Consider the following 14,247-nt stretch of genomic DNA (forward strand, 5'->3'; position numbering starts at 1 on the left):
CTCCCTGCAACTCTTCACACTTTTCTGTCTTTATAAACTCTATGGACCATATGTATCATCAACCAGATTTGTGATTCTGAAATAGCGATTTTTTAGAAATCGCTATTTCAGAATCGCAAATTGGGATGTATGTACAAATTCGCATTTTTTTTGCGAATTCTTAGTATTCCTTAATTGCGATTAGCAAATTGCGAATCGCAATTGAGGAATACTTAAGAAGGCCCACAGGAATGAATGGGAAGTTATTCTCAATTTGCGATTCGCAATTTGAGAATCGCAAATTGAGAATAACTTCAAGGGTGCAGGGGTGTCCAAAGGACACCCTGTTGCACCCCTGAAATAAGCATGGGTGCACATGTGGTGCACATACATGCCCTAATGTATGCATGTATGTGCATCCATTGCACTTTGAAAAATGCAAAAATGTGCATTTTTTAAGGAAATTCGCAAAATACCACCAACTTGAAGTTGGTGGTAATTTGCGATTCCTTAAGGTCAATTTGCATTTTTTTTTGCTTCATACATTGCATTTAAGGAATTGCAAAATTTGCGATTCCTTAAATGCAATTGCAAAATAAGGAATCGCAAATTTTGCGATTCCTTATTTTGCACCAGTTTTCCTTAATACATATCATCTTTCAAATTCTCATTCGCAAACGCCGAAATTCGCAGAATTTCGGCGTTTGCGAATGCGAATTTGGTTGATACATATGGCCCTTAATAACCCCGTATAACTTGGTGGTTAATAAGATGCAATTTGATCGACTTTAACATCATGACCGCAATTATTCTATCAGCGCCTCATCTCTCAGAATGCTTTCTGGGCCACGGCCTCTTTCGCTCAGGATCACCAAAAGTTGCACTTACTGTTATTTTCTTCCGCTTCCTGCGGCAGCACCTTAAAGTCCATGAACCAGGTCTCTATCCAGGGAAGGATGAAGGAAATGATGGGCAGGACGTAGCCAAAAGCGCCTTGTGAAAAGAGCTGAATGAGGAAACAAAATGTTTTACTACCACGACACGCTCGGCTTTCATTTTAGCCTACCCTTCCGCGTGCAAGATACCTAAATTAAAATGAGGTCAGACTCACCTTTGAGAGGATGACTTTTACCAACAAAAAAACACTGGTAACAGCTGTTGTAAACTGAAAAAGAGATAACATTTTTTAGCCAAACCTACTTACTGTACATAGCTGATGAAATGATTATCAGTGCAGAAAAACACACAGAAACTGGGCGTGACATTCTGAATTTCGGTATTAAAAATATATTTTCTGATCATATGTTTTAGATCAAGATTTATAGCTATTAAACAGTGATACACTTTTGACACTAATGTGACATTTATGAAAATATTGCACGTATGATCAAATCGCTGCTTGCAAAAGCTCTCATGCTGATAAATCACATTTACAAACAATACAAAAGCTGGCTAACCTCAAGACAAAGTGTTTACACACTACGGGCTGTACTATTTAATAGACGCACTGTCCCGTGTTCCCCATGGCGCAGGATTAAATGTGAGGGAGGGAAGTGAAGACCTTCCTTACCATCTCCGTGACTGTGAACGAGTCCTCTGAGATGTTTAGTGTGTGAGGCTTTTTAGGTCTCGGCCTGATCCAGCGCATGCGCTGGTCTGGCCGACACATTTAGTAAGCTGCTTGGGAAAGTGCTACTTTCCCAGCAACCGGCTTTCTATCACGCGCACAAGCGCGCGTGACGTGGACAGCACTTTTTTCCATTGTGCGCGCGCGTTTTTTTAAATTAATATTATTTAATTTCGCTTGTTTTTTTTGTATTGCCGCACGGCCATTGCTTGGTTTGGGGTGTCATTGTCACTGCGGGTGCTCGCCATTTCACAGAGATGGGCATAAAAGCAGTCTATTGTTTCACAATCTCGCTGGCAGGTTGGCTGCAGCTTGAATCGTTTGGAGTCTCGGTTGAATTAGTGATGTCAGAGTGCGTGAGGGCAGCAACGTCGTCTTCAGAATAATGATTTCCCCCATTCTGGGGAGATTTTCAAGGTATTTGTAGACCTCCTCGTCTGAGGAAGAGATCGCTTCACAGTTTTGTTGGTTTCTCTTGTCGCTCAAAAGTAATTGTTGAGTCTAGTGAGCCATATCTTCCATCTGGAGGCTGATGTGCCTGCCAGCTCGCTGACCAGCTGCAGTGCTCCAACTGGCATGTGGGCCGATGAGTGTGCAAGCCCTTGGGTGGACGCTGGTGCCCTCAGAGCTGCCCCGCTGTTTGGGTTGCGGGGTAAACTCTGGTTTGTAGATCATCGACCATTCTGCACATGTATGCTTATGTTCAGGGTGAATGTAGTAGATCTTCTCTGCATGTAGGGTCACTCCCCACTATTTAACAGTTGGGGTCCATACCGTGGGTGCCACTTTGTCATGTCCTGCATGCTCTTTCCAGTCTGTCGTGCACGCCTACGATCACTGCACCACCTCAGGCAGTACAATCACTGTGAGTGCAGACTTAAATTGCAGAGGTAGATCTCTGGTGTTTTGCAAACATGAGGTGTGCCGCTGTTTTGTGACTCACACGTGTTCCTCCATTTGTTTTTCTCTGCACTGTGAAAGCATGAGGTAACAGGAAGTCGTCACCAGGAAGAGCTATGATAGAAAGGTTCTCTTTCACTCGGTTCAAGCTTTGCAGGTTGATGAATGAGTGCTTCCCTCTTGCTACCCTCAGGCTTTGGCAGCATCCGAGCGCTTTCGTCGAACCAGTGAGGAGCACAATGCCTGCTTGCATCATGCCTGGTGAAGCTTCCTGCCTGGGTGCTCAGCAGAGCATGCCAGCCCTGCCCAGGGTTGCGTGTCGATTTGCCCCCTGTGTTCATCAGTGCTTTTCCAGAGCACAGTCTTGGCACCACTGTTTTGGGGCAGAGGTGGGTCACACTTGAGTCCACATCCTCATAACCACTGTGGTGGCTTACCAGCATGTTGGCTATAACGAGGCATACACAGCTGTGTGTTGGTATCGAATGGGCCACAACTCAGGAGCAGTGGGTAGCTCACTGCAATGGCCCCATGTCAGACATGACATCTTCAGCTAGACCTGACATTTTAACCAACAGCATTTTGCTTGCTGGTGAGTCATGTTTATAATTGTAAAAGAGAAACAACTACTCACAGAAAGCCAAGTACTGCTGATCAGAAGTCCGAGCTAGTGCAAGGGATCACCTATGGGATGGTGCTACCAGTTAGCTGTGTAAGAATATGCACATGCCAAGTGGCATAATTTTCCTTGGCAAAATAAACAGAACACTGTTGCACTTCATCTTATTTTTAAGCATTCAGGAGTCAAGGCACAGAAAGGTATGGGATAGCAGCCTGCGCTTCTATGGTGCTGTGCTTCCAGTTGAACTACAGAATGGGTATTGGTGGTAGATTAAGTAAATAAACAAGAGCATGCATGTGATCAAGCAACGAAATGTGTAATACAATTTGAAACTACAGAGGACGGATTATTTTCTAAAAATATAAAACATATTGCACACAGCTCTGGTGGGTTATTTATCTGTCATTCAAGCAGATGGTACCCTAAACACAGCCTGAGCCGCTCCCTCCTCCACGGGAACAGAGTTGTGCACTGTGTGGGAGGTTTACTTGATAACATACATTTAGCAATGCCAGACATTAATGCTGATACCGTGCCGTGTAATCGATCTTATTCTGTTCATACTAGGAAACATTTCCTAGCAAATTCCTGATCTCTTCTTACATAACTAGCATAATCTTCCCCAAAAATCCCCAGTACGTTTCTTTGAGAAAGAATTGTAAGCCTATAGGTTCATTGTGGAAGATTGTTGGGTGGCAGTTTAAGTAATGATTGCCTTACCTTGAGTGTATTCTATCCTAACATTTCAGATCACAACGTACAGCCACCACAGAACTGGAGATATGGGAAAGCAAAGTAGTGTCTGTTGTATTACTTCCTAATAATATGAGTAAGTCTTCAGGCAATAGGAGCAACTAGCTAATCAACTTACATTTATTTGTTTTTGGTGTTTTCTAGAGCTGCAGCGCATCATGTTGTGGACCATTAAAACAAGCATTGGCATAGCCAATAGGTCTCGCCTCTGGGACCTTATTAGTGTTCAGCCATGCAACAGTTGATGTTGTTGCACCTATTATATTGTGCTGCATAACTAAATACTTATAAGGTCCCAAAGGCAAGACCTATTGGCTACGCCAATGCTTGTTCCGTGAGTCTATGGGCAGTATTGTTCGTGCGCAGCATTATTCACACATGACATCTCTTCAGCACTGCAACATGGCACCCAAATGACTCCATTCGCACACTCTCCATCGATGGTGAGGCTGAGCAGTCTGAACATGCTAAACATTCCATATGACCTTTCACACAGGATTGTCAGGGACGAAACTAAAATCTTAGCAGAGACTGTTTTTCTGCATCTGTCAAGGACACCCCACCTTAATCTTCCCGAAGACCGTTAGCTTTCTGCGGATTCTCCTCAAGACAAAGTGTTCAGAGCTGCTTAATGAGACCGAATCAGCATATTAGGTCCCTCTCTAACTGTGGATCTCAATTAATAAAATGTTAAACAACATTGAGCATGTGTCGGGCAGGCACAGTACAACTTGCAAAATAGTTTTAAAAAAGCACAAAAAAAGTGTATCTGATTTAATGAGAAGTAAAAGAAACTTTCATATTGACTCGCTTTTCTGCAAGTTTCTCAATTGAAAATATGTTTACAAAACATTCATTAAATGATTCTCAATGCAAAAGTGATGTGAGACCTCTTCTGTGCCAGCAGCCAAGAACACGGAATCATGATATTGCAGATGTTGACAACATAAAAAGAAAACGAGACAGGCTTAAATGTATATTTTAATTGCAAGTGAATCATTTGATTGTGGATCAACCCACATCTTTCATCTCCTCATAAACTGAACAACAACCTCAAGATTCGCCCACCCACCCATTAAAACAACCATAAACCCTTTTAACGACTAATTACTTTTGACTTGTAGTTCAGCGTCTGATCGTGTCCCACCTCATCATCTTACATCTTACATCATCTTACAAATTGACTATGGGAATGTCTAACTCATCTGGAGTAAACCTTAAAGCTGTTCTTCATTTAACCCCTTCCATGCGTCGGTGGGCGTGTGCGGAGGAGGGCCGGGGGCCGTCCGAACCACGCCCACGCCATAAATCTCCTGCACCGCGGCAAAATTTTCGCCGCGGTCAAGGGGTTAAACACCTTCTGCACCATGAACATTTGTTCGTATCCTCCAGCTAGAAAGGATCTTAATTAACTTCCCCTGGAAACAAAGAGTAAAAGTCACGATCCTTTGCCCCAACATCCCGAGGACCTTCAAGCATTCCTGAAAATCTTTGGTTCCAACAAAAATCTGAGCAGCACAGAAAGACTACAAATTGAAACAAAATAAATCAGAATTCTTAAAGCAAATAAGTCATCATCATCAAAAAACTTTGGGGTCAATTAGGATGGCGGACAGATCGCAGGCGGTGGCGATCCGTCCGCCATCCTTGCCCGTCCGCCACCTATTTCCCCCCGCCATATGGCGGGGGGACCGTGGCGGACGGGAAGACCGTCCGCCGCATTTCCGCCGCGGTCGCAAGGAAAGCTCTAATATGGTGGTGCTGGGGGATATGCATTTCCGTGGCGGCAATGCCGCCATGAAAAGGCATACGGTCCTTGCATTGGGGGCCCGTTGCGGGCCCCCAAGGTGAAGGGGGGGGAGGGTAGGGTGTGTACATGGGTGGTACCTATGGTACCCCCCTGCGTTTCAAAATACAACATGGCAGGCACCGCGCGGTGCCAGTCATGTTGTGCTTTGAAACGCACAACATGCATTTTTAACACTGCGGCGGGCGGTGCATTCAGCACCGCCCGCCGCAATGTTAAAAATGCGGGATGCACCCGCCACTGTGGCGGGTGCATCCTAATTCCACGGACGGGACCTCCGCACCTGTGGCGGACGGTCCCTTCCTCAGACAGGATGGTGGATGGACTTTGTCCGACCACCATCCTAATGGACCTCTTTATTCTGTTTTACAGATAAAAAACACAAAAGTCATACAACAATGAATTAAAACTTCCCCAAAATACAAGTTAACAATACAGTACATCCAGGGTTATCTAATTTACATGGTAAAAATTTGTGAGACCCAATGCCAAGATTAGTCACAGCTTGACCTAAGCCTAACAGCAGCCCGTTAAAACATGAAGCATTTACAAAACGGTGTCCTTGGAGTGGAGTTGTAGAAAGATAAGAGCTGGTCTGACCCTCCTAAAACAAGTCTTTTTAAGAATGGGGATAATAAAAAACTTTTTGGGAGCAGCATAAAAACTACAAAACATTACAAAAGTGCATCATGTCCTGTGGAGAATGACTATCTCAGCAACTGGACAGGAGGCACTGTCCTCTATGTGCACCACATGGTTGTGCCACGAAGTAATGAAAAAAACAAGCAGAAATCTAGTCAATAAAAAGTTAGAATGAATGCTTTTAAGCCCTAAAAGATATGGTTTGGGTGTTGATACAGGCAAGTAAGATGAAGAAGTGAGCCTTCTTTGGCCCTGGCCGCGGAATTTGGAGACCAGAAGATTGGGCTGCTGACTGCCTTGGCCGTGCTCTTTAGTGCAGCAGGTTGAAGCACGGCCCGAGGAGGACAGGGAGCCAGTGGTGAGCAAAGGTGAGTGGCAGAGGGCGCTGGGTGGCCGCAGTACAGCACGATCCTTTGGCGGCTTCTCCTGCCCCCTCCTTTTCCATGAGAGTGAATGTAGCGGGTGGGGCCCAGATGTGCGGACATCGTGTGACATCATTCTTGTGGTGGCCTTGACATGGGGGCGTCCAGCTGCTACAGGGCTGAACTGGCACCGCGGGCAATGGGAGACTAGAGACATTCAAGGTGGGCAGGGAGGGCTGATCCAACCCACAGTTACTGCATAAAAATGATTGATGAACCCAGTGGGGTTTCTTCGATAGTTTGGCCCCATTCATGATGCAGCAGGCTTCCATATCCTAAATAGATACAAATATTGAGGCTCCATGACCAAGGAGACATAGAATCATAGATTGCCTTCCTGGGGAGGTGTGCGTCTGCATCAACATTGCCTACCACTGGGGGGGCTGGGTGTACCCGGTCCCATATGTCATCATGTGTGGAGGAATTGTAAACATGGGAGGCAGTGACCGGTGGAATCAGGTCGACTTACGCCAAGTCGTGGGGGCCCTCCATACTTATCCATCAAGGGTGAGCTCTCATTATGCTGGACTACTATAAAAAACCATTAGGGGCAACATGGGGGCGTGGGCACGCAGAGCTGGGCAACTTAGGTTTCGGTGCGATTTGTGGGGGAGTGGGCCCCCTCATGCGGCTAAGCCCATGTCTGCCCTGGCACTGCTGTCCTGAATTTAGGGCTACAAGTTAACAGATTTGGTGTGCTAGACTGCTTGCCTTCCCATTGGGAGTCAGTGGGGGTCAGGCGGGTCTGGGGTGGAACGGACTCTGAAGAATCAAAGATGGGTCGGACATGAACTAGCACACTACGACTAAGTACAGAGAACAACTTAGTGCCAAACAAAGCACAATCGAAAAATACACCCAGCCAGGCGGGACCTTGGCGCTGGCAGGAGCAGACACCGATATAGCTGCAGTCCCGGATAATGCTGCCCTTCTCATAGCCACCACACAGTTTTGTGATGCCCTGGATGCCAGGATAGGTGCTGTGGGTTCCGATGTCACGCTCTGCTTAGTCAGACAAGACCTCTGCAATGCAGTTGTATGGATCACTGAGGCTGAAACCAGGGTATCAGGAGTGGAGGACTCGGTCGCATCCTTGGAGCAAACAGTATCTAAACTTACCTCTGTGACAAACGAGCTGGTGGCCCGCGTTGAGGACGATGAGTGAAGGACGCCCTATAATAACCTCTGCTTCATGGGGTTTCCTGCAGGCTGCAAAGATGCCTGCATGGAGTGGTTTGTAGAGGGTTGAATTTGTGAGCTTGTGCCGTCAGGAGCCCTGTCCCCCTGTTTTGTGATCAAAAGGGCCCACTAGGCTCTGAACCGTCGCATCCCCCGGGCGTCAGGCCTCGACCAATTATATCCAAGCTCCTGAACTACACCATCCATAAACATGCACAACTTCAGGAGAAGTTTCTGTACCAATCACATACCATTATGATTTTCCCTGACAACACCAGGTTGGTACAGCAGCAGAGTCAGTCCTTCCAGGCCGCGCCTTTGCAAGTTAAACATCCGTTACATGCTCCAATGCCTGGCAAAACTTAAAGCGATATATCAATCGCAGACACTCTTCTTTGATAGCCCAGAGTAGGTATTTCAGTGGAGAGATAAGCAGGCCCACATTAAACCTCAGACGCCGCCAAGCATGGAATCGGATTCCTCTCACAGGGACAAAAAGAACAAGACCATCGGAGCTCAGACGACTCATCACCGCCACGCGTGCTTGTCCTGGTGGCGCACCCGGCAAGTGGCAGACACCTCGAGAAGTAGAAGGGAGGGTCGCCTGCTTACCAGACATCTGGTGCAGACTCTCATAAGTGACAGTGAACAGTATGAGCACTAGCTTGGGCTTTCCTTGACTGCATCCATATATACTGATATAGGTGGCCACACACCTTGGTGATTAGGACTACTTGTAGTTTGTTAATGTTGGGTGGTGGGATTCATTCAGACATTTTTAGTGGTAGTTTTTTATTCAGACACTAATGCAATGTTCAGTGATGATGCTATTGTTATGTTTGCTTTTGATTATGCTTTCTTTTCAATGCCCACCTACTACTCGTTCCCTCATCTGCTCTACATATAGAATATTACAACGTAACTCTGATATGCGTGCCCCACAACACAAAAGTTCTGCAGATCACCTCTGAATAATGTCCTGGAAAGTGAATGACCTTCTAGACAAAGCCAAGAGAAGGGCGGTCCTAAGGCAGGTCATACAGACAGGGGCTGATGTCCTGTTGCTACAAGAAATGCACCTAGTCGGGCCAAAAAAATCTATGCCTCGCCCATTGGGGAAATGCTCATGTTTATCATTTGTGATTTACACATAGTTCCAGGGGTACAGGTGTTTGAATAAAATGGTCGATTCCCTACCAGCGCATTAGGACATGGATAGCCAGGGGTGGTAGGTACACAGTAGTGGCAGGGTCGTTGTATGGGGGAACTCTTACACTATGAAGTATATTGGAGTATATACGCCCCTCCACCCCTTGGCCATTCTTTTATCAACTTACTGACAAGGCTGCAGAGTAAGCTACTGGAGGGCCTGGTGGTACGGGGGGGCGGGGAGGGCTGGAATGATGTGGTGACCTCGGCGGTGGATATATGCCACACACAGGGATTGCTCCAGTTGACAGGGCTGATGTTCTTCTCCATCTTTATATCTGCTCTGGGTCTTATAGATTTGTGGGGAGCCCACCCCCTGCACCGGGGGGATATACTTTCTTTTCCCCGGCCCACAGGCTGTATTCAAGTCGAGACTATTTCTAAGTCCCCCATAATTATTTACATAGAATGAATGACAGTACTTCCAAGTGGTCAATCCGATCACTCCCAGGTGGCCCGGCCCTCTGGGTTGCCCCCCAGTGTCAGACATTTTGTTGCCGTTTGTCACCTGGGCACCACCAGAACCCTGACTATCACAAATATATGGAGCATTCTCTGGGCAGGTATTTTGTACATGATGTAGGCTTAGTTACATCTCCCCAACACTGTGGGAGGCCATGACGCCCACGCTTCGTGGAGTGGACATTAGCTATTGTACTGGTGAGTGACGATGTAAATTGCGACATATAATATAGCTGGAGAGGAGATCTCAGATTTGGACCTGCAAGGTGGCCAACAGAACGGTCAACATGCACATAGACAGCTTGTCCTGTGACAGCAACAATGCCACCAGGCGCTGATGGATGAAGCACAGTTGAAATGGAGGGCGTCACAAAGCCGTATTCACCAGCGGGGGCACAAGTAAAGTCAGATGAACCATAGACTATGCCAGGGTGTCCCCAAGACACCATCCCTTCCTTTAATGAAGAATGACTCAGGCACCTTACTTACAGACCCAAGAGTGGTGGCACATGGTTTTGCCTCTCATTTTAAAGAAGTTTATACCAAGTGAGAAGTGGTGTTGAGCGCACAAATCAAGGAGTTTGTGTGCGCTCTTCCGCTTCAGATGCTCTCGCCTGCGGTCCATGAGGCACTAGGCACAGTACGCCCAAAAAATGAACTTGCTTCGGCCGTCTGGCAAAGTTCCCAGACCCAACGGGTTCCCCTCCAAAGTTTTCTAGGCCTATATGAATAAACTCCAGGATCACCTCCTGGAAGTAATTTTGTCCGCCTTGGATGCAGCAGTGATGCCGCCATATTTGCGCCATGTTGAAATAGTGGGTTTCCCAAAACCGGGCTGCTCAGCAGATAATTTCACTTCATCCCTTCCTATTTCCCTATTGAAACTCGAGGTAAGGATATTGGCTAAGGCATTGGTGAATAGACATCACACGCATTCCAGATTGGTTTCACCCAGATCAGTCCGGTATTATGCCCTATCGGGCAACTCACCACAATATCCGCCATACGTACAACTCAATTGCTATGGCCGATCGGTTACAGGAGCCAGTGGTGATCTTTGTAGCCGATATAGACAAAGTGCTTGACTCTGTCAGCTGGGAATACCTATTCATCTTTCTTTGGTGCCTTAGTTTTGGCCCACAGTTCACTTCATATATCCAGTTATTGTACACAGACCTGGCTGGGTCAGTGAGGGTGGCGGGGGCCCATTCGGACCTCTTCCCGATATGGAGTGGAACGCGGCAGGGCTGACCCTATACCCCCGGATCTTCGTTCTTCTTATGGAGCCATTGGCGGTATGGGTGATGAGGAATGCATAGGTACGGGGCTTTTAATGGGGGGACGAATTATCAGATCAAATTGTCTTAAAAGTCAATGAAGGTATATTCTTCCTTACGTTGCCGAATACCACGGGTCTCCGACTGCAACAGATCATGCACATATTTGGAGCAGCCTCTGGCCTATACATAAATGCATCAAAATCTAGGGTCTATGCACTGGGTCATGGGCCCCATGACCTGCGATGGGTATCAGGTCTGAGACTCGCCACCAACAGGTCCAAATACTTGAGTGTGTATCTACCCCTAATGTGGCAGTAGCTTGGAATGCCAATATTGAGCCAGTACTCGCCCGCCTCAAAGAGGATATATAAAATGTGGTTGGTGTTCCCGTTATCCATCCTGGGGCTTTCTGCGATTTTTAAAATGGTCTCCTTGCCCTAATTCCTCTATCAATTACAGAATTCCCCATATAACATCCCACAACACTGGTTTTGTAAGCTGAATTCCATCCTTAATACCTTCCTGTGGTCGACAGGTACCCCTTGCGTTGCTCTCGTCAAACATTTCCAGTCCACCTACTGTGGAGGAATTGCAGCAGAAGATGATGAATCTGATTATCTAACGGCTCATTTCCTGATTATCAATGACTGGTAGTATGATGCACGAGGTGACCCAGCATGCATTAGACAAATTGGCAATAGGTACTACATCACTAGTTACATATCTATACAGTACAGGAAGAAATACTAACCTCCCCCAAGTGACATACACTGTCCTGAAATCCTGGCATTCAACACTTTGTCGGATGAACTGGGGGGGCAGATTGACGGAGCAGACGCTGCTATGGTCTTCAAAGCGGCCGAGCTATCGGGATTCCAGAAGTGGTATCTCATTGGGATCTCAACTCTAGAGGATGTCATGCCAAGAACGTTTCTCAAATGCTTCCAAGATCTTTAAAGGGTATTTCAACTACATTGCAGCCAATTCTACAGGTATCTTCAGCTCCACCATGGGTGACCCCTTGAGAGTAAACTCATCACGGGGGACCTAGCAGACCACAAAGTCACAAATGTTGACCAGACACTCATATATAACTAACCCAGCAGGTCTGGTACCCTTCTTGTAGAATGGGAAGCTGATGTGGGGGTGTTGGAAAACGAGGACTGGACAGAGATTCTAGGCTCTGCACGAGCTGCAGCTATTGTGGCCAGACTTTGTTTGCCTAAATTCAAATACATACACAGGATGTATCTCACGCTTTCTCGTCTATGGCGTATGGGAATGATTGCCTACCTGGTCTGTCTCTGCTGTAATGCGGATGAAGGTACTTTCATTCACACAGTATGGAATTTTCCAGACATAGACACATTTTGTCGGGGGTGTTCACATGCTTGGTGAAGTCCTGCCCTGGCACATCCCACAAAATCCACGGCTGGTCATCCTCCACCTTATTCAATCTGTGGGCAGGAATAGTTATAAATGATCTCTTCTCCGCGTGGGCCTGAAGCTGGCCAAACGCAATATTCTCAGCGAATGGCGAGGGGTGCCCCCTTCCCCCCCTTGCTGCTGGTATGGAAGAAGGGGGTGGATTTTTTCATGGGGCTAGAAATAGCAGTGTATGAGGCAAGGGGATACCCCCAAAACACCCAATATTTTGGCAGAGATGGGTAACCTAGAGGGGAATCGAGCTGCCACCGGTACGTCAGATGCGCAAATTCATAGATGAAGAAATAAGGACCTTCAATGGCAGGGAAAGGCCACATAAGGATGAGTGCACAGGTCCGGTGTTATGCAACTGCCAGGCTGAGTTTGTTTTATTTGGTGTCACAGATGTGGGGTGGGAGAGGGAATGGGTTGGGCTAAACAATCTTTATTTTTTCCCGCTTTTCTTCATTATTGTGTTCCCTCCATTATTTGTTCACTGTATATTTTTTTGTACACGTATTTTGTCAATTGGGCCATGTTGGCCGTGCTGATCTTTTAATCTGCACACTAATAAAATGTATTTAAAAAAAAACCTGAAAACAGGAACTGCTTAAAACAAATCACAGAAGATTCCATTTTGTATCGAGTCTATTGTATTGGCTCCTTTGTTGATCGAATAATTCCTAGTCAGACAACAGGGCAAGGTGAACATCTGTATATAATGTGCGTTTCAAAACTGTACTTGTGCTCATTTTCCTATTTTATGATATTGTACAAATCACTTAATTTCTTTTCTTTATTTTCAGTGTTGCTAGCTTGTACCTTACTAAGCTGGACTTTTATCTTGGAAGTAAGATAATTCAGTGAGCTTTATGAAAAGGTCATTGGCATGCTACAGAAATACCTCTAATTGTCAGAAGCAAACCACAAAAACAATTGGCAAAGTCAACAGGTCTGGGTTTAATGTGCTAATGCATGCATCATCATAAGCACATTTATCCCAGAAAAATGTACAACATAACAGTCGCTCTACATGAAAACACCTGTGCCTTCAATACAGTGCAGTTTTTCCTATGTCAAATGAAGGTCGGAAGGCAAGAGTCTTCTAGTCCTTCTTTAGTGTTATGCTAACTGACCTTGACTGACAACAAAAAGAGGACTTATTGAAGGAATCTTCAATATAGGAAGCCTTATGATTTCTAGGTGAGTAAAAATAAATTACCCAGGACTGGCAACACCAATGAGACCCAATTGCAATAACGGGCAGGAGGAATGAGGAAGACACACATGGAGAAGAGAGAGGGTCAGAAGAGATGAATGATGAGCCAGTGGTTGGATAAAGAGGGTGACACAGCAAAGAGGGTGAGATGGGAGAGAGTAACGAGAAGGAAGGTGAGGGGGAAGAAAGCACAAACACAGGAAAGCAGGATGGCTTCGAGGAAGGAGCAAGGGGGAAGATGGTGGGAGAAAAAAGAGTGAGACACAGGAAAGAGGAAGAAGGAAGCTCAGACAACACTGTGCTGACACTATGTAAACTTGGTGGAGGACACTATACAAAATTAAAGGACTACAATTAAGGGCCATATGTATCAAGCCAAATTGCGATCGCAAATGCTGAAATTCGCGGAATTTCAGCGTTTGCAATCGCAATTTAGCAGTGTGCAATGTATCACACAAAAACCCACTCGCAAAATAAGGAATCGCAAAATGTGCTATTCCTTATTTTGCGATTGCATTTAATGAATCGCAAACTGCGATTTCTTAAATGCAATTTAGGAAGTGCCCAAGTTGTGCGCTTGTAGCTTAAGTCTTCAGGTTGGTGGTAATTTGCAATTTCTTTGAAAAATAACCATTTTAACATTTTTCAAAGTGCCATGTGGTGCACATAAATGCCCTTAGGGCATGTCGTGCACCACATCTGCACCCATGCTTATTTCAGG

The 14,247-nt window shown here is 45.9% G+C and overlaps 1 protein-coding gene across 1 annotated transcript in view; it reads right to left on the bottom strand.

The window, feature by feature from the left end:
- The window catches only part of STARD3NL (STARD3 N-terminal like), a 180,856-nt gene that overhangs the window by 72,193 nt on the left and 94,416 nt on the right, over positions 1–14,247 (bottom strand). The window contains exons 5-6 of the mRNA XM_078688212.1: positions 1,091–1,144; positions 868–985 (exon numbers count right to left, since the gene is read on the bottom strand). Of these exons, the coding sequence (XP_078544338.1) occupies positions 868–985; positions 1,091–1,144 (172 nt within the window). The remainder of the gene's footprint in view (positions 1–867; positions 986–1,090; positions 1,145–14,247) is intronic.

Source organism: Lissotriton helveticus, chromosome 4_1, assembly GCF_964261635.1.
Source record: "Lissotriton helveticus chromosome 4_1, aLisHel1.1, whole genome shotgun sequence".
Classification (NCBI taxonomy): Eukaryota; Metazoa; Chordata; class Amphibia; order Caudata; family Salamandridae; genus Lissotriton; species Lissotriton helveticus.